General features: G+C 42.1%; 1 protein-coding gene and 2 long non-coding RNA genes across 7 annotated transcripts in view; 1 reads left to right on the top strand and 2 right to left on the bottom strand.

Annotated features, from left to right (window-relative positions):
• Positions 1–4,815: 4,815 nt before the first annotated feature.
• On the bottom strand, positions 4,816–7,540 carry LOC308188717. The gene is made up of 2 exons (XR_013945715.1): positions 7,404–7,540; positions 4,816–5,346 (listed from the first exon to the last, which is right to left on the bottom strand). It is a non-coding gene; the product is annotated as an uncharacterized lncRNA (long non-coding RNA).
• Positions 7,541–13,585: 6,045 nt separating this feature from the next.
• On the bottom strand, positions 13,586–18,158 carry LOC308188712. The gene is made up of 3 exons (XR_013945710.1): positions 18,018–18,158; positions 16,937–17,021; positions 13,586–16,806 (listed from the first exon to the last, which is right to left on the bottom strand). It is a non-coding gene; the product is annotated as an uncharacterized lncRNA (long non-coding RNA).
• Positions 18,159–19,123: 965 nt separating this feature from the next.
• Positions 19,124–26,558, top strand: part of TRPS1 (transcriptional repressor GATA binding 1) — a 213,999-nt gene continuing 206,564 nt past the window's right edge. For 2 of the 5 annotated variants that reach the window (XM_080578058.1, XM_080578056.1), the window contains exon 1: positions 19,633–20,028. In XM_080578058.1, coding sequence (XP_080434184.1) covers positions 20,019–20,028 — 10 coding nt within the window. In that variant the 5' untranslated portion in view covers positions 19,633–20,018. Of the gene's footprint in view, positions 19,266–19,632; positions 20,029–26,558 lie in introns of those variants that run through there. The other 3 variants (XM_080578055.1, XM_080578060.1, XM_080578059.1) reach the window with 3 other exon arrangements.

Below are 26,558 nucleotides of genomic sequence, written 5' to 3'. Positions count from 1 at the left end.
GGACAGAATTTTTGCTCTCTATGTGAATGTCTTGAGATTATTTCTTTAGAGATTATTGAACAGCACAAGTCAGCCTTCTCTGAGACTGGTATTAAGGGAAGAAAATCTCCTACAAGGGAGAAAAAAGTGAATTCATTTCTCTGGAGAGGCTGTAACAGACACAGGCCTTGCAGCAGACACCGGGTATTTGGTTTCAGGGGGGAAGATCACCCCTAGTGTTAAGCCTATGCTTTTTGCCATCCCATGTCATACCTGCCTGACACAATTCTGGAAAAAAAAAAAAAATCCACTATTTACACAGCTTTAACAGAGCTGATTACATTCTTCAAAATTTCTGCCTTAATTTAGCAAGAACAACAACGTCAGAGCTCTGATGCAACTGTGCCTGGCCTTGAGTGACTGAGCTTGCTGCGAAAGGATTGACAAGGTAGAAAAAGACTTTATACTTTTTTTCACAGCTGTTCACATGTTTGGGGGCCTCAGTATTGGGAGTGAGAGCAGGAAACTGGATTTTTCTGTGCTCTCGACATTCCCTTTGCTAAGATGTTTCTAGGAAGTAGAGAAGAATGGTCTGACCAATGTGGAGGGATAAGGAAGGTGGAAAGTGCTTAGAGAAGAGTAGAATAAGGAAGAGGTGAGATCAAAGACAGCAGCCTAAGGAGCAAGAATTATGTGCAAACAGAAGAAGTCTCATGCAGGGGATGAGGAAGAGGATAAAAGATAGGGGAGGAAGGAACTGTGGGAGAGAGAAAACCAAAGCAAGGATTAGACAAGAGAAGGTAAACATGAGCCAGTATATGAGTATGGAAAAATGCATTGCTGATGGATCATACAGCTACAGGCTGTATCATCATGAATATTCACAAAGGGACGGAACTAATATTGCGCAGGCATTTCCTACCACTTGAATGCTTGATTTTGCAACCTGAACATTCTTTTAACATAAATTTTTAAATGTAACTCTCTGAAGATATGTAGTCCAGAGTTATGCATCTAGATTGTGCTGTATACATATAATCATGCTTCGCTTCTTTGTATGGAGATGCTATGGTACAACTTGCTCCAGGCTCAAGCCTTGAGCTCTTTTCACGTGTCCGTAGCCTCAGTCGTATTTGATCAGTATGCAATCACTTTTGTCACTCTTCTCTGAATTCCTTCTAAATTACTAAGGAGGCGCCCAAGACTGAATATAATAATTTGTCCGTGGTCAGACCAGAGCTATAGGGAAATAATCTTACACTATACATCCCCTTGCATTGTTGATACTTCCGCCAGTTACCCTCTTTTACTGCTGTACTACACTACAAATTCGCATCTAATTATATGTTTGGTATCATACCTCTGTTTCATTAGTACTTCCCTAGGTTTGTCTCTGCTGCCATATGTGTTTCTACATGGAAAGCAATCCCGGTGTGTGTGAAGGGGGGTAGGGGGTGGAAGTAAACAGTAGAATACACATAGGAATTCAGAAGAAGCAGTAGAAGTTGATCTACTATTTCAGAAGCTATTCTACTGGTTGAATCTGCTAGTGATTCCACCACTCTCCAAGTTGAAAAGGAAGTCTGGAAGATTAAAAAACAGTCTGGCATAAAGGGAAACTTAATCTTCTGTAAAGATTATGATAACATAAAATGCTCTTCATTTTCTTCTAGCGTGTCTGTATCAAAAACTGTCTAAATAAACTGTAGCAAAAAAAAATGCATCAGCACAGTTAAAAGGTAACTAAAATAATGTGTTAGGTGTATCAAGGGCAAATGGAATAAAAATGACTGTTTTGACTGATTACTAACAAAATTAAAAAAGGGAAAAAGAGCAAAAATGCTAAATAATTGTGTATGGTTTATGTTTGAAGGAAAAATATGTGATAGTGTTATATATTAACGGAATACTTTCTGCTTTAAGGATGATGAAGGATGATAAACAGAGCTACCAGAATTAGACATTTTAAAATCCTCAAGTCCAATTAACACATATAATAACTATAAAAGAATTAGTGAACACTGGGAAAAGAAAAGACTAGAATAAAGCTAATACTATACTAACAAATCAAACAACTCTGATTCTACTGAGTCTTTGCAACTATCACTTAACTTGGCCTGCTGCTTATAATGCTTTTATCAATTTATTGGTTGGGATGTAAAAGTTGCACATTGTAGATGGTGCAAAGATTGGAAGGAAGATAAATAGCACAGAAAACAGACCATTGGTACAGAGTGACCTAGTAAGCTAGTTGTGGTGAACCAAAGTGTTTCAGGATGGGAAAATGCAATGTTGTGAACACAAGAACAAGGAAAGCCATCCATAACGAATTGAGGTCATGGTCTGAAAAAAAAAAAAAAAAAAGGTCTTAGATTGTTGAGTTGGATAGTCAGCTTAATGTAAGTTGGGACAGTGTTGCAGTCAAAAAGACATTTTGGAAACCTTTGTTTCCTGAGGTTAAATTACCACTGCACTGGAATTACTGTGTCCAGTTCTGCTGTTCATGATTTAGTGGAGAGAAGAAGAGCTTGGGGTATTTAGATATATGGGGGAACATAAAAGATCTGATTTGATACAAATATATATATACAGATGGGAACAAAATTTGATAATAAAGGGTTTCTCAGTCAAGCAGACATAACACGATCTAATGGCTGGAAGGAGAAGCTAAACAAATTCCATGAGAAATATGGAACACGTTTTTAACATTAGAACAAAGTGCCAAGTGTTGTGGTGCAGCTTCTATCACAGGAATTACTTTTATCGGGGTTGGACGCTTTACTAAACCACAGCTGTTGGAGATGAAGCAAGAATTAAATCAGAAAAAATACTTAAGCCTGTGTTGCCATTGTATATTAGATAAACACTTATTTCATGCTGTGCTTAAATTCTAGGAATATATTACCCTAGATGCACAAATTTGAATATTTCCAGGTTAAACATCCATAGGTGACTTCTGCTTTTGTGTCTCTGACTCTTGAAAGGGACAAGAGAGAGAGAAAATTAGTATTGTTGAGACATCTCTGGGATATAAAAAATTAACCCTCTAATACAGGCACAATTCAAGCATATATCAGAAGGACTTTAACGGTCCTTAGGTGGATGGGTTAGAATTATCAGTTTGAAAACAAGTAAAGTCTTTTATAATTTTGTGTGTGTCTCTAGAGTTTTGAGTTTCAAGCCCAGATTGCTACCTTTTGTTGTTGTATAATCACTTTTTCACATTTAAAATGTTTTCCTTTCCCACATATGAAAAAATGTACTGGCTGATGTTCCAGTAGTTGAAAAAAAAAAAAAAACGAGACTAAGTTTATCTGTAAATGTAAGCCCATAGGTACTCCTGGGATCAAAATGCCCATAATTATACAGGAAGTACATTCACATAAACAAAGTAAACACATTGAAAATGTATTGAGAAATGTTTACATTTACTCTTTGAGGTATAATAATATTAGCTACAATGATTATAGGCAAACTCACATGTTGTTCTCTGGATAAACACATATACATAATTTGACACGCAGTAAATAGTAGCAGGAACCCTTTCAAAAGTCTCTTTAACATAGAATTGCATATATCAGACAGGCACATCACAGTGCTCCTCTGTGAAACTCTGATAGGTTATTTCTTTCTGTGAGATGAAAAATCCTTGAGCATCTCACTCAAAAAAAAAAATTAAAATAACAAAAATTATACAAAATTAGAGTAAGTCTAACCAAACCACTTCTCTATTCAATTCCAGTTTCACCATTCAGTTAAATAGACACGAGGTAAAACATTAGTGGCAGCAATGTACTCTATTTGACAGTTGTAGGAATGTTTTATCAATGGGACACCATAAACGTTCCCATTCTAGTACATTTCTAGGAAACAAGACTATAATATTAGGGTGATGATCTACTTAAATTAATCTATGTGAAGCATACAAAACAAACCAGTTATTCAACATGCTGTTGCTGTTTTATTTGACATTCAGCGCTGCATGGCCCTTGCTACCCTGAGCACTCCTGAGCGCAGATATCTGTTCCTGCCCTCTGAAAGACTGCGTGCAAATCCTGTTGGGGTGGGGCACCAGAGATAAAGATATTGCAACTTGAAAATGGTGATAGCTGCTGAACTGGTGTAGCAAACTTGAGATTGTGTGTGTAACAAACTTGAGATTGTGTGTGTAACAAACTTGAGATGAGTGTTCAAAAGAAATGCATCCACCCTTTGCTCTTCATTTAAAAAAATGTTTTAAGAAATTCAGATTAGACTGAGGTGTGTGTGCTCCAGGTCTTCTGAGATAATGGTCACATATGGTCATGGTTCTGGAGTACATTCGAACAACACATTTATAAATGCGAAAGGTAAGGGCCACCAGCTGCTGGGCTGATGCAGAGGAGAATCCCAAAATTATTGAGTTGAGGTTTGTGTATTTCTCCTAGTCTTTAGAAGAATGAGGCAAATGACCACTGACCAAGGAATGTGCAAGTCTGGGACCTCCTGTGCTAACAGCCACTGGACAGTTTCCTGTTACTCCTGAACAGAGCAGAATGAGTACCTCATAACTGTCTCTCTGGTGAAGACTTTTACAAAACTATTCCAGTACTCATGGAGGTGGTGAGATCCAGTCCTTGCCTGTGAGGAACCCAAGGCAGAGACCTAAGTTTAGTCCTTTCACTCTCAGACCGGGGTTATCGCCCTCCCAGCACAGAGGGAAGCCCACAAACACACAAGCCTTCCCCAATTCCTGCTCAGAAGCTCAGGAGTGCCGGGTGGAACTGGCCACACTGCGGGTGCGGCCAAGGCGCCGACAAAAGAAGCTGATTCAGCTCATTCCCAGATAATTTTCACTGTCTTCCCTGCTGGAATTCGTGGGAGGGTTGCAGCGGCAAGGGCAGCAGCATCAGATCTTCCTCCAGCTCACCCGGTTGCAGTAAGCAGCAAAAGGAGAGTGGCAACTCCTGCATCAGTGGGAGCGGTTGGGAGAGCTCCGCAGGAAGAGTAAGTCCTCGAGCTGTGCCGGGAATGCTGGCCTCCCCCCGTGCTACGGTTACTCAGCTATTTCACAACGCTTCTAATGGTTTCGTCTCCTGAGGTTGGAGCGAGGCTTGCAGCCACTTAGTGACCAGTCTAAATAGCAGTCTCGCACAGTGACAAATTAGATTAGAGGAGGCTCTGAAATATTGACAAATCTGTGCCTATGGTCTCCAAGATTGGCCCTGACCGTTCAGGGAATAAACAACTGTGAACAATAATCTCTGGGAACAATCGGTGCCAAAATTCTTGCTCTTCATCTCTGTGTCAAGCTACTTGTGTCAAAGTTCCCTTCTGCCTGGGTCTTAGGAAATCTGTGGGTAGCCCTGATGCCTGACAGTTAGTTGTCTGTAGGAAGGAAAGCCAAAATGAAGGGTCCAATCAGCACCAGATGGTATATTAGATGCATATGAAGTTGCATTAGAGTCGTTAATGTAAAAAAATTAAGTGAAAAATAAGAGGTTTAGAAGAAGCTATTGATTATGATAGTTCTGTACTCTAAGCGCCAAAAAGAGAATGTTTGAGAAACTCTGAATCCAATCTATTTATGAGAGTTGAGAGAGGGTATATCAACACTGTGAGTAAAGCAAATAGAAAATGGCATGAAAAGTAGACATAAAGAAGAAGTGTTACAAATATGAGTGAAATCCACTATTTTCTGATGCAGCTTTCTAAGGCAAGTAACAGGGATCACAATTTATACACTTCTTGTTTCTGCTTTTCTGGTTCTTTTGTGCATCTGTGCAGTGGGGGTTATCACTCTGTGCTTACAGAGTCAGATGATTTGTCTCCTCTTTTCTTCTAGCTGTTAAACTGCATTAAAAACATATAACGTATTTTCCTTTGTATTGCTTGTCCATGTAAGCAACTGTTGCAGTTGCTAAGGAATTGTCATAGGACCTTGAATGGGATTTTATTTACGTACTCATAATCAGGAGAAGTAGGTCTGAAGGAATATTTTTACTAAACAGGGATCTGTGTGACGACAAAATTCAGTAATCCTATGGTATATATATCTATATGTTCCTAGACAGTCCTACAATGACCATGCAGAGTTTCTTAGTTGATAACTTTCTCAGTTTAAAAGTTTGCAATTATCAGAGAAGCAAAGCTTCGGTATATGGAAGACCTGTCAGTCCAGTCTAGCAGGAGTAAATGTATTAAATTATTTACGAGTAAACTCTGCTTCCTTCTAAAACAGGGGTGTGAGAATTGTTCCCAGAGGGAGTTTGTTTTCTAATTCCATTGCTTCAGTTAGCATTAGTATATTGTCTCACATAAAACAGTAATTTACTGTATTTATTGCCTTCATTGTTTGCAAGGAGCTGTAACTTAGCTTTTTGTTTTGCTTTAAGCAGGTTGTGAGAGAAAATATGCTTTTTAATGTGAAAGAGCTGGTTGAAACACAGTGTTTAAAATAAATCACATTTGTATTTGACATATTTAAACAACTCAAATTTTTAAGTTGTTTATGATATTTGCCCAAACAATCAAACAAAACAAAGAAAGCAGAAAACCGTGGAAGTGAGCATGCCACCAAATGTGCAGCCATATCAATGTGCACACAGACACAGACATCTGTATCTGCTCACTGGAAGTGTTGTTCACTTTGTCCTTTGTCTTTGTGCTTCCCTCCATTGCCTGAACACTCAAACACCTTCTGGGCTCATGTGCTCTATGGCAGACACACATGGCTTGAGAACGGCCAGCCACTCCACACCTTGTCCTCAATAAGACCTGAGGTGCCAAATTCCTTCAATCTCCAGTGCCTTCAAACTGGAGCAAAAGTAGCTACCATGCTCTTCGGGAAAGCATGAAGAACTAGAAACATGCATCATCTGCATCTCCCAAGCCTCTTGATGCGAGCATAGGTCAAAGACTAATTCCTTCATCAGCCTCATTCTGTAGAGATGGCAGAGGCCTGGAACGAGAACTGGTGGCACAGTGACGTGCTTGTGGTTTCTGTGCCACCCACAGCTGACGTTTCATGATGTGGCACATCTCTGTTGGCAGCCAGATGTTGGAAGCCTACAAGGTGCAGGTCTGCGAGCTGTGTGAACGGCTGGGATCCTGACATAATCCTGACACTTGGGTTACCCGCGCTTGTGAGCGCTGGCAGTCAGCACAGCAAGATGTGGCGATCTGCTGACAGCAGTGCACAAACTGCCAGCTGGTCCGTGAAGCACCTCATGTTCACATAGAGGAGGAGCAAGTTTGGTCTCCACCAAACAGGCACTGCCACACACTGCAACACGTAGTGCCCTGAGAGTGCCACAGGCAGCTGCAGACCTCCCCTCGCTGCAGCAAAGTGTTGCCCAGCCTGGTTTCCCACTCCTCATTTATATTTCCACTGTGTGCCCGATTAAGCTTAGAAGCTCTCATGAGACAAGCTGTGCAAACCTTACCTTTTGCTCCTTCAAAGGGATAAATTGCTTCAACTCGCTTTGGCTTGAGTAATAAAGAAGATGTTCAGGATGCTGTAAGAAGTTTGTTATTATCTTAGAGGAACAGTTTCATTTACTGTTCAAATCTTTCCCCTAGTCCCACTCCCACCTGCTTATCTATCATGTCCAAGATTAAATGCAGAGTGTAATAGCCACTAACTAGTTAGCGTCTGCAGATTTGTCTTGTTCTGGGAATTGTTATTAGCGTGGCTTCATTTGAAAGATTATAACTTGGTGCCTCAGGCAGGCAGAATCCTACCTAGGATCTTCTTGTTAAAGCCCAAGTAATAATAGCCAGTAAAAAATGTGACTCTGTACTATTTAGTGATATTGCTGCTCAAGCTTATGACAGGTACTACTACTAATGACTGATTATTTCTTTCCATTAGAAGGAAATCCTTTATTTTTGAGGGATCTCTAGTAAATTAGACTGGAGTGACTTTTGCCATGAGAAGTCTGAGGATGAAGTATGTTGTGCTTATTTCAGTAACTTTCAAAGTCATGAAAGATTTTCTTCCAATTTCAACACATACGTCAAAGAAAAAAAATCACAGAAAGCGTATTGGAAAGGAAAGGAAAGGAAAGGAAAGGAAAGGAAAGGAAAGGAAAGGAATGAAAGGAAAGGAAAGGAAAGAGGAAAGGAAAGGAAAGGAAAGGAAGGAAAGGAAAGGAAAGGAAAGGAAAGGAAAGGAAAGGAAAGGAAAGGAAAGGAAAGGAAAGGAAGAAAGGAAAGGAAAGGAAAGGAAAGGAAAGGAAAGGAAAGGAAAGGAAAGGAAAGGAAAGGAAAGGAAAGGAAAGAAAGGAAAGAAAGGAAAGGAAAGGAAAGGAAAGGAAAGGAAAGGAAAGGAAAGGAAAGGAAAGGAAAGGAAAGGAAAGGAAAGGAAAGGAAGGAAAAGGAAAGGAAAGGAAAAGGAAAGGAAAGGGTACAAAGCAATTTTCTACAAATAGTGAGAAGTGACTTTGAAATCCCTAATTGTTGATCTACAAATTTGTCTAAATTTAAAAAAAAGGGCACTTGCTTAGATATTTTATATTTATATTAGTAATGTGTGAATGTCATATACTTTAAAATATAGATTAGCACTCAAATTTGAAGCTAACAATAACTCAAACCTTTGACCAGTTGTAGTGTCTCTACTTCAAAAAGTATATAGATGAATGATGAAATACTCAGAAAAAAAGTAACTGAAATTATCCAGGAAAATTCATCTCCTTGGTTTATGGGAAAGAAGGGTAATTGCAACGAGGTTATAGTCTACAAGTCCATTGATGGAGCATTAGGGTCTTATTTGGCTAAAATAGATCTTTAAAATAAAATAAGGTAAACAAAACAAAGCAAAATGGAAGCTGAAATTATACTAGATCAGGTTAGGGACAATTTTAAAGTGATGTTAATTAAACGCTGGAACAGCTTACCTAGGGAGTGCAGTGATCCTTCATCAATGGAAAGTCTTTAAATCAAGACAGACATCTTCAGAAAGATATACTATCTCCACACTGCAGTTATAGCCTTGGCACAGTGAGTATTGAGCATTCTGTAGCCAGAATTATGCGGGAAGGCAAACCAGAGCATGTAATGGTTCCTTCTGGCTTTAAGCTCTACCTTTGTGACATAAAACTTTCCTTATTTTAAACGTTCATTTAGCAAGCATCATTACAGTTAGACAGCATATCAAGGCAAAGCTAAGACTGAAATTTTAAAGCAGGAGAGGTGGGGAGATTGTGATTAACTCTGTGTAACTCTGGGTGTGTATTCATATCACATAAGAAACACCCCCAGTTGCCTTAAACTAAGAGGCTGGGCTTCTTCAGCTGTTAAGGATGAAGGGAGAGAGAAACTCCTTCACAGGGCAGTTGATGGTAGTCAGGTGGCTCTGGAGACAAGCCTCCAAAGGTTGGCTGTTTCATGACAATTTTAAAACAATTCCTATCAAAATAAGGAAGTCTCACCCTTCTCCCTGTCCCAGATACTGAATTTTTGAACTGTCAAAGAATGAAAGAGATTTTTAAAAGACATTTTCAACTGGATCAACTCCCTTTTCTGGCTTAGAGCCAGTTTGCATGAGTTCTGGTACAGCATGAGCAAAGGGGTAGGGTTGTGTGGCTGGGAGGAGTAGAGCATGGCAGCTCCAGCCTTTGGACTTCAGCCCATATGTGGACAAGTCCACATGAGGGTCCTGAAAAATCGGTCTTGGGGTCCCATGTCTGGAGGTGTGATCACAATTTCTGTTTACGTTCTGGAGATTACGTTGGAATTTGGACCCACGTTATCCCACTAATAGTCGGTTTTTATATCATGCCACAAAAGAGCAAAACCTGCCAGCTTAATTTCTGATGGTCAACAGAGAACATCTTGTTTTTCTTTTTGAGTTTCCTACCCCATGGTCTGGCAACTTCCTGCAGTTTGAAAGGGCTGGATGGCTGGAAATGAGGTGAGAAACAAACGCAGCCTCCATTGTTATCATATCATTTCCTGTACTTAGGAGGTACCTTCATCAGGAACTACAATAAAATTCCTGTTGTTCTGAGAAGCTGATAGCAGTATTTGTCTGGGAGTTTTAGAACAGATAAGATTCTTGAGGTTTCTGTGTCTTCTACATCCATAAAGGGATGTAAGTGCCATCTCTCAATTGAATTTAATGAGAATTAGGCACCCAAATATCCTTTGTGGATTTGAGCCCTCATGTTCTAATTAATGTGGCAATTAAACATTGCTGAAAAAACAGGTTCAGCTGCAGGAACCTTGTCTATACTAAGGCCTGGTGAAATATTTATGTAAATTTTCTTTCTAGACATGGCTTGAGTTTGCACTGATGACTTTGCAAAACCTCTTTGATTGTAGAGGACATGTACAATATGGAAGGCCCTGAAACTAAACCTGTGCACTTGGCTTAGGAAAGGTTACAAAATACATATTCATGAACAGTGTGTTTTGCTGAGGGAGGCAAGATAGCTACAAATGAAATAAGAAAAGATAAAAATAACCAACTCTTACATAATGCAAATAGTAGAATACAAAAGAAGCTGATTTTTTCCAAAAATTTATTCTGTAGTAAAATGATCTTCATAAATCAACTGATCTGTTCACTGTACTAATATCTGAAGGCCACAGGACTATATAATCCAACATTTCGTGTAACAGCATATCCATCTACATAAAATATCACAAATTCTATTTTACTTCTTACATAGAGGAAGAAGAAAAATGACTGCCTCTTTACTTCACAGACTCTTAACTGTTTGGGGCCAATATAATTGCCAATATTATTCTTATGCATATACATACTACAGAAGCGCTGATGTTAAAGGAGACACCTTCACTCTGAATTTCCTAACTTCAAAGTAATGGAATCCTTAACTTGAATACCACAATAATGTATTTTTCAATGTTAAGTACCTAGTTCTAGTGTCAGTGTATAGAACAACCTTGGCCAAAAAAGCCCAATTAGGCCATGTAAATGAACTGTGTTTTCAGCCAGTCCTACTGGGAAAACCAGCTTTGTCTGAATGGTTGTAATTACAGAGTTGATGGGGAAGGGGGAAAACAAATTTGCTATGCATGAGCCCTTCCCAAGTAGCCTTTTTTTCTTCTAATGCTTGCACATCTCCAGTAATGGCATTGTGGAGGTAGGGAAAAAGGACTTAGTCCTTTACGCAGATTGTGTTAAATGCATCTCTTTAAGAGTCTGAATGGTAACTTGAAGGCTTGTCATAGGAGAGGTGCTGCTTTATCTGTCTGATGCATCCTTCTACTTCTCTCTCTGCTTGACAGCCTCATTGGGCTGCTTGTCATAATTAGCAGCCCCCAATAGCTACCCTTCTGAGCTTACTTCAGGCAGTCACTTCCACTTCCATACTCGGGCCCCATGTTTTGATTCCCACCCTCACCTAGGCCTGAAAAAGTCAAATAAAAAAAATGACATGGAGAATTCCAAAAAAGCTGTTCTTCTCTCTCTCTCTCTTTTTTTTTCTCTTTTTTTCCTTTTTTTTTTCCTTTTTTTTTTCTTTTTTTTTTCTTTTTTCTTTTTTTTTTTCTTTTTTTTTTTCCCTAGATAGATTTACCAGGCTCTTTCATGCCTGCTCTTGAGAATGCATACCCCACCCCTGGTCTGGATTTCTTCTGTGTGTTGTTACCTGCATTCATCAAGAAATAGGAGTTCATTTTTCAGTGCGCCGCACTGGTTCATCTGAATTTGCATCACAGTATGCGGCTTGCTCACTGCACCTCTTGCTTGCTTGTTGGGTTGCCTCTAGCTCCTGACAAGGAGAAATAGGGCACCGGTACAATTACCTCTAGGGATGCTTCCTATATGCAAGCCACTCTGGCTTCTGTGACTAAGGGCTCATGAAGGTCACTTAGCCCTTCCTTAGATACATCTTTCAAATTATTTTTATTTCATTTTACCACTTTGATTCCTAAATAGTCCAGATTATTTTCTACCCATATCATACACACCAGTCATTCAAAAAGATGCCTCTTTCCATAAATATAAAGCTATTAATCACAAATGTTTTTATTTACATGCCATTGTATGACTCTTCCATATATTAGTCATAATGTAGTATGTAGCTTTATTTCCTTTATTTAAAAATAGCTGATGATTCTCAGTTCAATGTCTATGTTAATGTCAATAATATCAGTGTCTATTTTGCAATGCTAATAAAGTGAGGGGGAAGGGCTTTGACAGGGATGAGTTACTTGGCTTGAGTTGGTTTTAGTTTTTTTTTTTTTCTTGTTTTGTTCTTTTGCATTCTATTCATGCAAATTCCCACTGGAAAAAATATATATACAGCAAAATTGCCAAAACCATCCAGGTTTTTCACCAGCCCATTAAGGGCATTTCTGGCCATTGTTAAATAAGAAGTGTAATGCATAAATATTTTAGTGTGTCATAAGGTAACTGTCTGTTTTATGTGAGCAATGAAAGGAACTAAAAGCAGTGGAGTCAGGAAGGAGGAAAAAAATTAAAGGTATTTTTGCCCTATGTGGCATCAGTTTTGTCCAGGCATTGAAGAAGACAGGGACACACTTGTTTTCTGGGTCATGATCTGCACCTCACCACATCAAGATCCCAAGAGGAAACAAATGCTGATCCATCAGCATTATTTTTGCCTGATTCACGCTGTGCTCTGTAAAACTGTATGTGAGGGCATGTGATGCAGGTCATGAAGGTATGAGCTAAAATGAGATCTCCCAGTGAGAGAGCAGAACCAACTGACCTAAGTCTGCTGCCACTTTTGTAGGTTGATGTGCCCTTCCCAAAAGGAATGACTATTTCTAAAGACTCTTTCAAGACTGATAACCGCTAAGAAAATTAAAGTCTTGAATAAATTTAAAGGATGCCTACACTTGTTTCATGTTTTTCAACAAAGACAGTGGCACTGCCATTTCACAACGAAAGGACGTGGGTTATTTTCATCTTGGTGTCAACAGGCCTTAGAGTTAACCAAGGCAGCATTCTTGTTAGGTTGCCTGTTTCCAAAGACTAAGCATTACAAGAGGCATCGTATTTAAATTTCAGATTTGTGGATGTGAATTTTTCATATGCAGAGGCCAGACAGAAGCGGGTCAGAGCGCGCTTCTCACTCAGGCTAGAAAGCTCTGTCGAGTTGTCTAGATGAGGAGCAAATTACAACAACCCTGTAGACTTACTGGAGAATTATGCAGTCTCCAAATGTAGGAACACACTGACCTTTCTTCCTTTTGCTCCCCAAATCCCCCTGGTCCAAATTCAGGAACAAGGCAAATTTCTGCCTATCAGCAGCCATGCCTGGCACGCAGAGGTCCATCAGATGACCTCTTTGCAAGATGAACTGATTCATGATACAGAGGGTAAGGCCGGATTAAGGTTAAGCTCTTACTTACACAAAGCACTGTACACCTTGAAAGTTAGATGTATTAGTCTGGATGAAGGTAGCTCTTTGTGTGTCCTTGTGTGTGTGTGTTTTAAAGTGTTTCACAGGAGGCTGGTAGAGACCACTAAATACAATGGGCTACATTCCGGTGTTTACCTCTATTGTCTGACTTTGCCTCTTTCCACCCCACGAATTTTGCCAGCATCCTCCCCCCCCCCCCCCTTAATTGAAAATAATGACAGCATCTTGGCAATTTTACCAATGCATCGGGTGTCTGAGATTCTCAATAGCATCTATTGCACCTCCTAGGCCATTCTGTGGGCAGGCATTTAATGTTCATATTGGAGTGGAAAATGCAGTTTTTTGCAATATGAAATATACACATTTGAAAGATATTTCCTTCTCCTAAACTTAATCTGAGACCTCACATCAGCAGCTATGTAAATAAATCTTTTCTGCAATAAAAACTTGTTGCTTGTAGTCTGTCACATTAAAATAAAGATTTGAGCATGGTGAAAAATCATAAATGGAAAAGAAAAAGCTATTTACAGGAAATCAAATGAAAGAAAACTCCTTTTGAGACAAACACCTTGATTGTATGGAATCGTTGCTTTATATTAGAAGATATTGTAGTGAGATTTAATATTATAGCCAGAACACTACAATTTCACAACTACAAGCCTTATGAATAAGAAAGAAAACCATTTGCATGTAGGACCTAATGTAAAGATTCCTGAACTCATTTATAGCTTCTTTTTTTTCTTTCCCATTGACTTCAATGCACTTGATCCAGATTAGCCTTCCCAGAAGTGCTGGAGGGAAGCTGAGCGTGGAATTGAGGCAGTGAGAGGTAGTGGCTCTGTCTGGTTGGGGGTGATGACAGGACAGGGGGCTCAGGTTGTTTTGATTTGCTGAACTTGCGGTTGGAATGTGGGAAGAAAGGCTGCCACTTCTTTTATTGATATTTGTTGGGAAAGACTCATTATATATTACTCCATATGTATGTGTATGTGCATGTGAGGTTTTTCAGAGCTTTGGATGAATGCCTTTATATAGCATTTTTAAGATCAAAATCTATACAATTATGTGGATTCCTGCATGTAAATGATTTCAAGGAGTCTGGTGTTTAGCATTTTTAATTTTCTAGTAGATTTTACGATAGTGTAAAGCGATAAATTATCTTTTGCGGCTGCCAGAGTTATTTAACTATCTGCAGACACGCCAATTAGCAGGAGCAGCCCATGCCCCAGCCGGTGTTCCGCATCCCTCCCCAGGAGACTGCTCCCAGGGGAAAGAGGGTTTCCAGGCATTTCCCTGCAAGGTCCTCGTGCCAGCAGTGCCACCGGGGGTGCTGGGGAGCCCCGGACAGCCCTGGTGTGGTCTAGCCAGGAGGACATGTTCCTACCACGCAGTGGAGAAAGCTACCAAAGAAGCATCAGATATTATTGCCTTTCCATCACTACTGCACTGCGTTAAAAACGGTGACAGAGAAGAGAAAGGTTCCATTTCCCATTACAGATATCCAATCCCCCTAGAAAACATCTGCTGAATCTGGGATCATGCCATGGTATTAGCTCTTCTGTTGCATGCTGTTTCATTGGCTGTTCTCAGCGCTGCCCTGTCTATCACAACGCATAATCTCTTTTCAGAGACGTTTCAACCACATCATTAGGGTCTCCAGTCCCGTTTCTTTTAAAATCAGTGGTAGTTTTTTTTGCCTTTGGCGCACAACTTGAAGTTTGGAAACTTGACTCTGTGCAGTGTGTAAGAAAGGGAACAAAAGTTTCCTGATGATTTCATGTGACAAAAGTTGTGCAAGGAAAAGAAGTGGGTCTGCAGAAATCCTGTAAGTTGCCGTGTTTATATTCCCAAGAAACTCACGCTGGAGTGCCTCAGACACATAACTAAATGCTCCTCAAAATGCTCATTATTGAAGACAGTAAAAGAAAATGGTCTTTAGAATTCATGTGATATACTACCAACTGGAGGGAGAATAATACAGAAATACTTTCTTGATGATGTGTGCTAAAGCAGCAGGCATTTAAGAGCAATGGATGTCAATCTCTGAGGTTTTTGTAAAGAATTGCAATTTATGACGTGTTAGGGTAAACAGTTGGATTATATTTCTGAAATGCATGTTCCATCAGGTAAAATCATTGTGATTATAGGCTCTAGTACTTTAAGTAAGTAAGTTATGCACTAAAAGGCTGAAATTGTAAAACAAGTATGCTTATGCTTAACTGTTAATCCTTCTTTGTATCTACGCTGAGTAAACTACAAGAAAAGAGAAACTGCATTAAACAATAAAGGCATAAATGGCATGTTATGTCATCTTGATAAACAATGACTGTTATACTGTTTTCCTTCAAGAAGCAACTGTGACGGGCCTCTGTATTCTCCCTCAATGGAGAATGTGCCTGAGTGTAAAAAAAAATGGAGGATTATTTAGAAGTTACTTTGTTCATGCCTCACTGTGAAAGCAGCACTTTTCTCTGTATCTTCTTGCTTTGCTGCTGCTTTGCCTTTGCTTCCTCGGTTCTTATCTATCCCAGAAAGCCGGACTTGTTATTTCAGCAACCACCTACTATCATGCAGAATATAAGTTTCAAGTAAAGCGAAATAAAACTTGCTTTAAGTGGTTTTGCAAATGTTTGACAGCAGAAGATAATAAATGAAAATAAATCTTCAGTATTTCTCCTAATGCAATTTGCAGCATGTCAACGTCAAAGGATTCTAACAACAAATCAACAAATATTTGAATGAAAACAATATACATAACTTATTTTTCTATATTAGAAACAACTGTCAAACAATTACTGTATGACTTCATGAATTAGTTGGTTGTTTTGAAATATTCCTGCTAGGATAAAAAAAAAAAAATTAAAAAAAAGGCTGTACAGGCCTTTGAGCCTGAACATATTGTGTCAATCACAAGCATATGCGATGTATCTAAGCCATGAGGTAAAAATTTTCTTTATAAATTATTTCATAAATAAATAATTTGCCTGAAAAAGTTTATGAAAATATTTTTGCTTTTATTAAGTTCTCTACAGTTCTGTTGTGGTGAATATAAACAGATTGATATTGACATCTTCTTGATCTGCTTTATTTTAACTTGAAATGCAGAATGTATCATGCAAGCCTTTTTTTTTTTTTTTTGCAAAGATACTGTAACATAGTTTTCCTGAGAGTATTTCATTAAAGTCGTCGACTTGAAATTATGAAGACACATTTTGTCTTTCTAATCTCTGCTTAGGAACAGCTTCTGCGGTTTCATTTTAAAAGCATGTGCACAAAAAGCTTATGTCTTTTACAAATACGTATCTCATATTGTTCTACAGGTGAAAAAAGGTGTGTTTATTATCAAGGTTTCCACGTGTTGAAACCTGCACTTTCATGGTTACCGATCTTCTCCGTGTTTTATCTGTCATAATGTGACTAAAATCTGGGAGAACTGCAGGCACACATGCGAGCTGGCGAGGATTTAAGGTGTGGGGGGCATCATTTCCTGTTTTAAAAGAAAAAGACATTAATAAGTCTCACTAGAGCAGAGAAGCAAAGGGGAATAACCCTTGTTTAAATATTTTCCACTCGAGCCCTGCTTGTAAGATGCTTAGCCAAGTCATCAGACAAAATACCTGCTGATTTTAACCCTTCACAGGCAAGGCGTCTCCGAGCGAACAGCCACTCTGGTCTGGCTTGGCAGCAACAACAGAACCTGAGCTGCAGAGAAGAACAGGTCTGAATCAGTGTGGATGGGACAAAAGTATTCACTAGTCCGAATTCTGCATTCACTGAGGTTCCTGAAAGCGGTTCGTCTCTGACTGCAGTTCTGCTATGGCACTTCCAGAGAAAAAGTAGAGGGTTATGAAGTCAGGAAACGTTCTCCCTATGCATGTGAGTGAGGTGCTACGGCATATGGCCCCGCTGCTAAAGCAAACTTTAAATTCTGGTGCTACTTTTCTCCACTTTCCGTCATAAACTTCTCCACTGCTCCACACTGGCCGTGTGCTGCTGGGCACAGAGGGAGGGGGTCCCACGCAGCCCCCGTCGGTGCTCCCTCCTGGGCTGTGGGATCCCACCATGCGCTGCAGCCTGCAACTCTCTGCTACCTTCCATTTGCAACATGACAGGCTCACCTCTTGCATGTGAATTATTGCTTTGCTATTCATAAAGCGCTTTATCAGACAATCCTACAAAAGAACTTAAGGGGGAAACGTGTTGCTGGGTGATTTACATGAGCAATTACTTTACAAATCTGCCAGTAGATTATCCTAAACATATATGAAGAATGTTTAAGCTTGGAGAGGGGACTGAAAACGCCATACGCTTTACGGTAGGGTTTCATTTGCGTCAGCGTGTATCTCTGAAGGTTTTATGCTTTATAGCTATGTATTCGGGAAGGAAAATGTGAGGAAAATGTTATGTCATTTCAAGCATTTTTGGGGAAACAGCTTCATCTCTAACTAACATCGTAATGATTTAACTCTTTTCCAGCTTCTCATTTGAATAATGCGGTACTAGTTGCGAGCGACCAGAACGCTTGTGTTTTAATGCGAAATCAGTTCAAAACGACTTGCACGGGAGGAAAAAACTCGCCATATAAAGTCACCTAAGTGCAGAAAAAATTGTGTCCAAATGCCCAACAAATGTTTACATAGTTTTTAACGCCTACTATATTTGGGTTTTTAAACCCTTTCGGGGGAACTTTTCACGTACTGCTTCTCCTCGGAGAGTTTTTTACTCTAACATCCAGACTCCTGGCAATTTGTGGCGGGGGAGAAAGCGGGGCGTTTCGAGTCGGAGAGGCTCAGAGCAGAGAGGGCAGCCGTAAGGGTCTTCTCCAGGGCAGCTCGAGACCTAATTTGTGCTTGGTGTCAACGAGGAGGCACCCACGGGGCACGTTCAGCCGAGAACTGGGGAGCGTCCGTCTGTCCGTCCGGTGCCGCAGGGGGAGAGGGGCGAGCAGAGCCCCCCGGGCATCCCCCCCGTGCCCTGATCCGCGGGTGGGCAGCGGCTCTGAGGCGGTGCTGGTGGTGTCGGTGTCGTTTTTGTGAGGTGGCGGAGGTGCTGTGAGGCCGTGGGGGGTGCTGTGAGGCGGTGGCGGTGCTGTGACTTTTTAAAATCCGTACACCAGCGATCAATGCGATCGATAAAAAGGAAAAAAAGAAAAAAAAAAAAAGGCACCAAAACCTCGCGGGGGCCGCGCTGGGGATGCGGCTGTGGCCTGCGGGCTGCTCCTCAGACACCCAACTCGGCCAAAGCCTCGGCGGCCCGGCCCGCTCCCCGCTCACGGCCGCCCCCGGGGGGGGACCCGGCCCGGCCCGGCCCGGCCCGGCCCTGGGGGGGGGGCCGCGTGTGAAGGGAAGGGGGGGGCGGCGCGGCGGGGCCGCCTGCGCTGTCTCTTTAAGGGCGCTCCGTCTGGGGTGGCGCTTTCCTCCGCGAAGGCTCCTTTGATATTAATAGTGTCGGTGTCTTGAAACTGACGTAATGCGGGGAGACGGAGGTCCTGACAAGCGATAACAGCCCCTGATAACGCGGCGGCCGACCCGCGCTCGCAGGCCGACGCCTCGCCGCCGCCGCGCCGTGACCCGGCCCGCGACCCCCCGCCCCCCCTCCACGTCCCCTAAACTCCCTCCCCTCTCCCCGAATCCCCCCTCTCGGTGCTCCCGCCCCCCCCCCCCCCCCCCCCCCGCCCGGTACCGCCGGCCCCGTCGCCCCCTCCCCGCGGCGCGGGGCCGAGGGGGGGAGGCAGCAGCGGCGGCAGCGGCAGCAGCAGCGGCAGCGCCGCGGCCCCCCGCCCGCCCGCCCTCCCCGTGTCCCGTCCCCCCCCGTCCCCCCCCGCCGCCGGCCACCGCCACATAATCCGCGGCCAACTCCGCCGGCAGCAGGAGACGGTTCATGGCTCGCGCCGCGGCTCCACCATCTTCCAGGCTGCCGGGGCTGCTGCTGGCGGTCGATCAACAGGTAAAAAAAAAAAAAAAAAAAAAAAATTAAAAATTAAAAAGCCGGGGAGGGTGGGGGGGGGGGGGTTGGGGGGGGGGTGCGCGGCGGGGCCGGGAGGGGGCGGCGCGGAGGATGGGGGGGGGGGGGGGAATGAAGGAAGGGGGGGGGCGTGTGCCGGGGGGGGGCAGCGTGTGGCGGGGGGGGCAGCGAGCGTGCCCCCCCTTAAAAAAAAAAAAATACGCAAAAAAAAAAAAACAAAATAAAAACAAAAGGGGGGTGGGTGTAACGTGCTTCTCGGATTGCAGTTTTTTCCCGGATTTATTTTTTTTTCGGTGCATCCCCCCCCCCCTCCCCTAAAGCCCCCCCCCTCCAACCCCCCCCCCCCCCCCCAAGCGGGTCAAAGCCATGTGCGATGGCTGCGGAGCGGCGCCTTGAGACCCGCCGGGGTCAAGTTCAGCGGCGGCGGGCAGGGGGAGCAGCCCCCGGCCCGGAGGCGGGGAGGGGAGCGGCGGCTGCTCCTGCTCCTGCTCCTGCTGCTGCTGCTGGCGCGGCTCGGCTCGGCTCGGCTCGGCGCTGCCCTTATCTCCGCCGCCGTGCCCCGGCACCGGGGGAGGAGGGGAAGGGAGCCGCGGGGGGTGGAAGCGGGAGGCGAGCGCCCGGGGTTTGTGCATCCGACTGAGCCGCAGCCTCCGTCCTGCGCTGCCCCGTCCCGTCCTGCCCCGCCGCTGGAAGTGTGCACGGGGACCATGACAAGCGGGGCGCGGAGGCACCAACATGAAGAGTAGTAAGTTTGGGAAAAAGTTTGGTTTTTTTTTTTTTTTTTTTGGTCTTTTTTCCTTCCTTCACTCCCTCCCCCCCCCCTCCTTTTTTTTTTTTCCTCCTCCTCGCTCGGGGTCCCCGCCGGTCCCCCCCCCCCCCCCCCGGGGAAAGGCGACGCGGCGGTGCTGGTGATTTTGGTTTTGTTTTGTTTTCGGGTGTTTTTTTTTTTTTTTTTTTTTTTGAAACCAGAGCACGGAGAGACGTAAAACTTTTCCCTCTTAAAGGCGAAGCTCTGCTCGCAGCGCCGCGTCCCCGCGCTCGGCTCTCCCCTGCTGCCACAACTTCGCGGAGCCTCTTTTTTTTCTCTTTTTCCTCCTCTTTTTATCTCCCCCCCCCCCCCTTTTTTTTTTATTTTTCCTCCCCCTCTCCCCTATCTCCTCGGCCCGGGTGCTGCCTCCCTAACCCCCCCCCCCCCCCCCCCCCCGGCTTCACTGCCCCGGCCGTTTGTCGGCACTGAAATGAATGGAGGCGAGGCCGGGGATGCAGGGGGGCTGCGGGGGGCCGGGGCCGTGCCGAGCCGTGCCGGGCCGTGCCGAGCCCCCAACCCCTGCCCCGGGCCGCCAAGCCCTGCCGGGGGGGCCCTGACATGTCGGGGGGGCTTTGTTTATCCGCCTCCCTGCCGCAAATCACGGCGCTCGGACAGCCCGGCACTCCTACACCGTGTCTGCTGGGGCCCGCTAGCCTTTTTTTTTTTTTTAATCCTCCCCCCCCAATGCATTTATTTTTTAAAAAGGGTGATGTTTTCTATCCGCGAGTGGCAAACTTCTCAAGTGCAGCCAGTGGCAGGGGGGAGCTCCCTGGCTCCCACCGCTCCTGGCGGGGCTGGAGCCAGGGCCAGGCGTGGGGGCGAGCATCCCTGCCCCACGCTCCGGTCCCAGGTGCCCGGCGCGGTGCTGGAGGCAAACACCCACTGAACGTGCCGCAGGTTTTATTTGATCGGGCTCGGTAAAGTCTCTGAAGCAGCCAGCAAACTCTTTGCCGTTCAGGCGGTCTTCTTCAGCGACGCAGCTGAATCCTATGGATGTTGGTGGCATCATGTTACTTTCCTGTTGGTTTTAGGAAAAGTTGAACGTTCAGAAAAGACTGCCAGAGTTAAAAATGCAAGGGGCAGCAAAGGAAAGTAGTGGTAAGAGCCAGTTCCTGACGTGGACAAAATGAGAATAAAAGTTACAGTAGTCTTCTGAACTGCACTTTGTGTTTTTCTCATGTTCGCAATATGTGTGTTAGGTTAGACGGCTCTCTCAGATATTCCACCAGAGTGACATTTAGAAAAAAAAACCACCACCAACAACTCCAAAAGAGTGAGGAGTTGTTTTTTCTTCTCTTTCTTTCTTTCTTTTTTTTTTTTTTTTTCTAAGTACTCTGGGTCTATGAGTAAATACAGGGTTTGTTTGAGAACATCAACTATTTCCTGTAAATTGTGATGCTGACAAGACTGTCTGGAAATGATATCAACACTTTGAAAGATTTTTTTTTTTCCTTTTTTTAACCACTGAATGAAAGTTTGTTAATAACGTGGTCAAACCAAAGAAGCGGAACACTTCTCTGTAGAGTAAAAAAAAAAAAAAAGAAAAGAGACTTTTTCTTTTTTCCTCTTGAAAAATGCATACCTGCCTGAGGTTTGCCACATAGCACCAGTAGTGCATCAGTGCCTACCTACAAGTGAATCCTCAGACTGTTTGTGACAACAGAAGGCTCCTTCACCTTTTTAAGACCAAGAGAAATTAGATACGAGAAGAGCAGTCAGCTCATAATCCGCCCTGCTCTGTCTGGTTATCACTTTTTTTGTTGTTGCTGCATATAATAACTTTTCTCTGTTTGAAACTTTGCATGTACGTAGTCACAACAAAGTAAGTAAAGGGCAAAGTTGCATCAGCTTTTAAGTTTACATGTTTTGCTTCTGATCCTCTAACAGTCTCTAAGTAATACTGGGCAGTCTTTTTGCGTGTGAGAGTATGGCTTTATTTTTTTTCTTTATTTCATAGTAATGTTAATAAAGGAAAAAAAATGTAAATGATAACTTCAGAGATCTGAGACTTCTTTGGGCATCAAACACGATGCAGCCAGGTTATCCTCTTATATCCTCCTTTAATGCTTTTGTAGCATAATTTATACCGTAGCTTTGTGAGTTGCCTTCTGTCTTTATCGGCGATCGAGTAAATTCAGTGTTATTTTATGAGTTCTTAGCAGGATTGTTGCTCTAGCATGCGTCGTGTATCGCTCGTAGTAAACTTTTATAGTATGCACTATTATCGTGCGTGCTCTGGCTGCGTGTGAAGAATATTATTATTCACATATTGTGATTGTGCATTAATAACAGCACAGTGCTAATTCCTCTGTGTGGACTGGGGTGTCTGTAAGATGCAATGGTTGCTTGTTAAATCTCTGTATTTCAAGCATATTATATTTTAATGCTAGTTGACACATAGGGTTTTATATTTTCAAAGCATTGTGCAAACAATGACTAATTACTTTCTGTTCATGTGAATTACCTCTTTTAGCACTTTATCAGGCACTTGCTTTGAAACAAAACTATTTTACATTACAGTGCGAAAGAGTTAAAAAATTAGCAAAGACGTGTAGGAAAAAACCAAAATTTTAATTACAAACAGGCAACTTTGGGTATGTATTTAAATTTTTCTTTTTATGTGGAACTTTCCTGCTAGGTTTGGGGGGGGGGGGCGTGGATGTATGAATATTTATGTCTCTTATAAACTCTTGACAATATTTTAATGTAATAATCTTAATAGAAACCTTCTCAGATCTTAACTGCAGCCACACTGGCAGTATCGCTTTAATAAAGGTTTGTGGGTAACACCAAATATAACATTGTGAGAAAGTTTATGGTTAAATATTTTTGAACATGACAGGCTGGGAATCTGACAACCCTTTTTGTTAGGTGAAAGTAAAGTGGAAATAAATTACATTTTTAATACAGTTTCAGTTAAAACAAACTGCCACCTGGTAGTAAAAGTATTGGCCTTGAACAGAAATATATTCTGATTAAGATATTCTAACTGGTGTGTAAAATGAAGCCATTCATTCAGTAAACTGACAACTTTCCAGTTGGTGTTTGCCCTTGCTTAATTTAGTTTCCTCCACACAACTAGTGAGGTAGTCTGGGTCTGTTTTTGGCAGATCTGGGCAACTGTAAACTCAGGCGTTTTGGTCCCCAGTACTACATCTCGGGAGGTAAAATGCAATTGGTTAAAAATAATAGCAGGCAGGGATAAGAAAAAAAAGACAAACACTTTCGTCTTTTTCATTTCTGAAACTTTCTGAAGTTCTTACCTAGTGAGAAAACAATGCTATTTTCAAATCCTGGTGATTAATACTAAAACCAGCGTAGTCTGCACCCATCTATTGTATAAATACCATTGCCTGTTGACCTTTGGATACATTAATTACAGCATATCTGGTCTAGGTTCTACTATTTTTGTCTGTCCAGAAGATAAATAAAAGTGCCCTTTCCAGTCCTCCTGGAGAAGGAGAAGAACTTTTTTTCTGGGTACTGTCATGAATTATGGAGTTCGTTTTCATACGCTCTGCCAATGAAGCTCTCTTTTTCCTTTCAAAAGATAAGCCTGCACCCAAAGAGAGAATATTTTCATACTCGAAGACGATTTTCAGTTCAGTTTTTATTGCGTGTAAAAACTTTCTAGGCTTTGCTTTTTTTGGAGTGTGTTTGCTAATTAAAAGAAAAAAAACACACTTAATGAGTTATATCAGATGATGCGAAGGATTAAAGCACAATTACACCATTAAAGAGCAAATGTTTACAAGGGCAAGACATGTAACTACACTTTTCAGATGATGCTTATTATTCCCTCCTTGATGTTTGGCTTGCACCTAATCAATAAAGGGCCTAGCAGAGCCGCACTGCTGAGCCACTTGTATACGTGCCCAGAACTTAAGAAATGCCACTTGGGGGAAAGGAGGAGGGGGGGGGGGGGGAAGTGGTGGCATCCGATTCCGACTTTTTGTCATGCAGACCAAGGCTCAAATTAAATACGGAGCGATGGGAGAATAAATACGATGGTCTCAATTTAGTCCCTAGTGGACATTTTGTCCCAGCCCAGAAGCGTTGCACAACTGAGCACCATTCCGCTGGATGCGTAGTCTGGAGTCGCAGGAGTCTCTGATTTGGCGTCACGGGGTTTAGAAGACTGTGATTTAGGTGAACTGGCATAGCTGTGTGTAAGAAACTTTGTTTAATAGCCGTCTATGTTTTATTCATGTTCTGTGCTATCGATTTCTTATTTTCTAATACCTTTAAAGTGGTTCTTTAAAATTTAATAATAACACCACCGGTGGAAAATCCGTCTAAGAGTGAACAGAAAATGCTAATCTTGCTATCGGTGATTTTTATTATGAGCGTGTCACGTTAACTAAGGAATTTTACTCCTGCTGCAGATTTCTGTGCATGGGTTTAGAAAATCTATAGAAGGAACAGTCTTCTCTAACTTCCAGAGCTGCCACGGCTGACGCTGCTGTGGGACGCTCCTGTAGAGCCCACTTGGCTCCATCCTGTAGTTTGGTGGGACTTCTCCGTGCTCGTGCGGGACGACTGCGAGCACAGTGGTTACAACGGGATTATTCCTGCCTTGAGAATAGAATTATTTGGAATCACACAGTTTAGTCCCAATAGTCATTTTTTTTCTTTCTCTAGCTGCAGTTCACTCGTATAATTTCTCGTAAGTCCGCTTTCTTTCCAGGCTCAGATTGACTTTTATTTTTTTTCCCCCTTAAATTTATTTTAAAATGTTTAATTTTTAAAATGTTACTAGCCCTTTAAAAACCTGTAATAAATGCTTTACAAGTGGCTAGACACCTTCCCTGGTGGTTTAATTTATACAAGCAGGAAACTTTCTCTCCTTCTTTCTCTCTCTCTTTCTTGTTTTCTTTAAACCAACTGACGTAATGCCAAACTTTGCTTTAAAAGAACAGACAGAAGTAATTGGTAGCTTTTAACTTTTAATAATGTTCTGGATTGGTTTTAGTGGCCAAACTGCCATTTTTTTAAAATTCAAGTAAAAACGGGCTTGTGGCCTGAGGAAGAAAGGCCCTGTTGATGCAGTTATTTTTATTCTTGTTTTTCAATCTGTTATTAAAAATCTTTCCTGCTGAGCTCTGCTGGATTTCTCCAATTGCTCTTTGTGATGGCTGGTGCATTTCAGGTTACGGTAACTTAAACTGTTTTCTGATTTATTTATTTATTTATTTATTTTCATTTTTTTTTCTTCTTTCCCATGGGCATTTTGGGATGCTTTATCCCTTTTCTGTTTTGGCTTGATTTCTCCTCCCAGCCCTTTCTCCTCTCACCCAGCACCCAAAGTCTTCTTGTGGAGAAACAACTTGTTTTGATTGATTTGGAGAGGAATAATACCTTAAGCATGCCTTTACTGACAGTTTAGTGAATGTTATTTTACCAGTATGAGAAGGTTTTACACCTGTTGTTGATGCTGATTGGGAAGATATTCACTGTCTGTTGCAGGAGATGGGAGATTCTATCTGAAAGAGCAGCTACTTTCTGTGCTCTCCACCTCATATTTTAAAACTAAACCAGGTTTTAAAATATGTTTAGTAATAGACTCCAGTGATCTGTGCCTATAAGGTGATATTAGAAACAAGAAAACCCAACAAAAGGATTTTTTTTAATTGACTAGAATTGTGAAAATCCATTGTGCTCTCTTTTCTTTCTTTTCTTTCATTTTTTTTTAATTTTATTTTTTATTTTTAGAGGTTTCTGACTTATTGCCTTAATTTCTTTCCTACCTCTGCTCGGGTTTCGAACGCAGGCAAACTTTCTACGGTAAAAGACAGCGTTGGGCAATAGACTTTCTTGACGAAGTTGACGTCAGGACGACTTCATAAGTTGGCAAGTAGGGAAATCTTTCAAAGACCAAGTTGGCTTGTGCCAGTTTTTCCTTCCTTTAGGGGAGACACTCCACCCAGTAGGAGGTTACCCCACCCAATGTGGAGAGCTATAATTCAGTGGCAACACTTTAAATGTCAATCCTCCCTAGGGTTTAAACCCCAGACTTGTCTTGCCTCAATCTTTCTATTTAATCTAACATTCAATCTGTTGAAGTAACATCTCATCTTCATAAGCACTTTTTGGGCCTGATCCTGCAGTTCTCATTCTTGAAAAATACGCATTGACGTCAGGGGGACTTTTTGATTCGGTAAAGCTGCAGGATTGGCCTCTGCAGGGCTGTGTGTGGCTCTGTGTGTCTGGAAGGAAGATTGTGTCTGCTTGATGAATATTGTATAATCTGTGTTGTTACAGATGAAATTGTAAAATGCTTCCTTTGTAGTCTTAAAAATCCGAGGAAGTCCTGGAGCTGTAATGCTCTAAAACAGATCTTCAGTAGGCGAAGTGTACTTATTTTTATTTAGTGTTTTGTCAAATCAACGTATAAGTTTTAAAAGTTCCAACTGTGAAGAACGTCAGGCATTTCTGACATTTATATTTCCCTGTATCACACTGTAGAC

This window comes from Anser brachyrhynchus (genome assembly GCF_964034855.1).
Source record: "Anser brachyrhynchus genome assembly, chromosome: 2".
In the NCBI taxonomy this organism is placed as follows: Eukaryota; Metazoa; Chordata; class Aves; order Anseriformes; family Anatidae; genus Anser; species Anser brachyrhynchus.
Note: the sequence above shows the minus strand (reverse complement) of the source record. Positions and strands in the feature narration are given on the sequence as shown.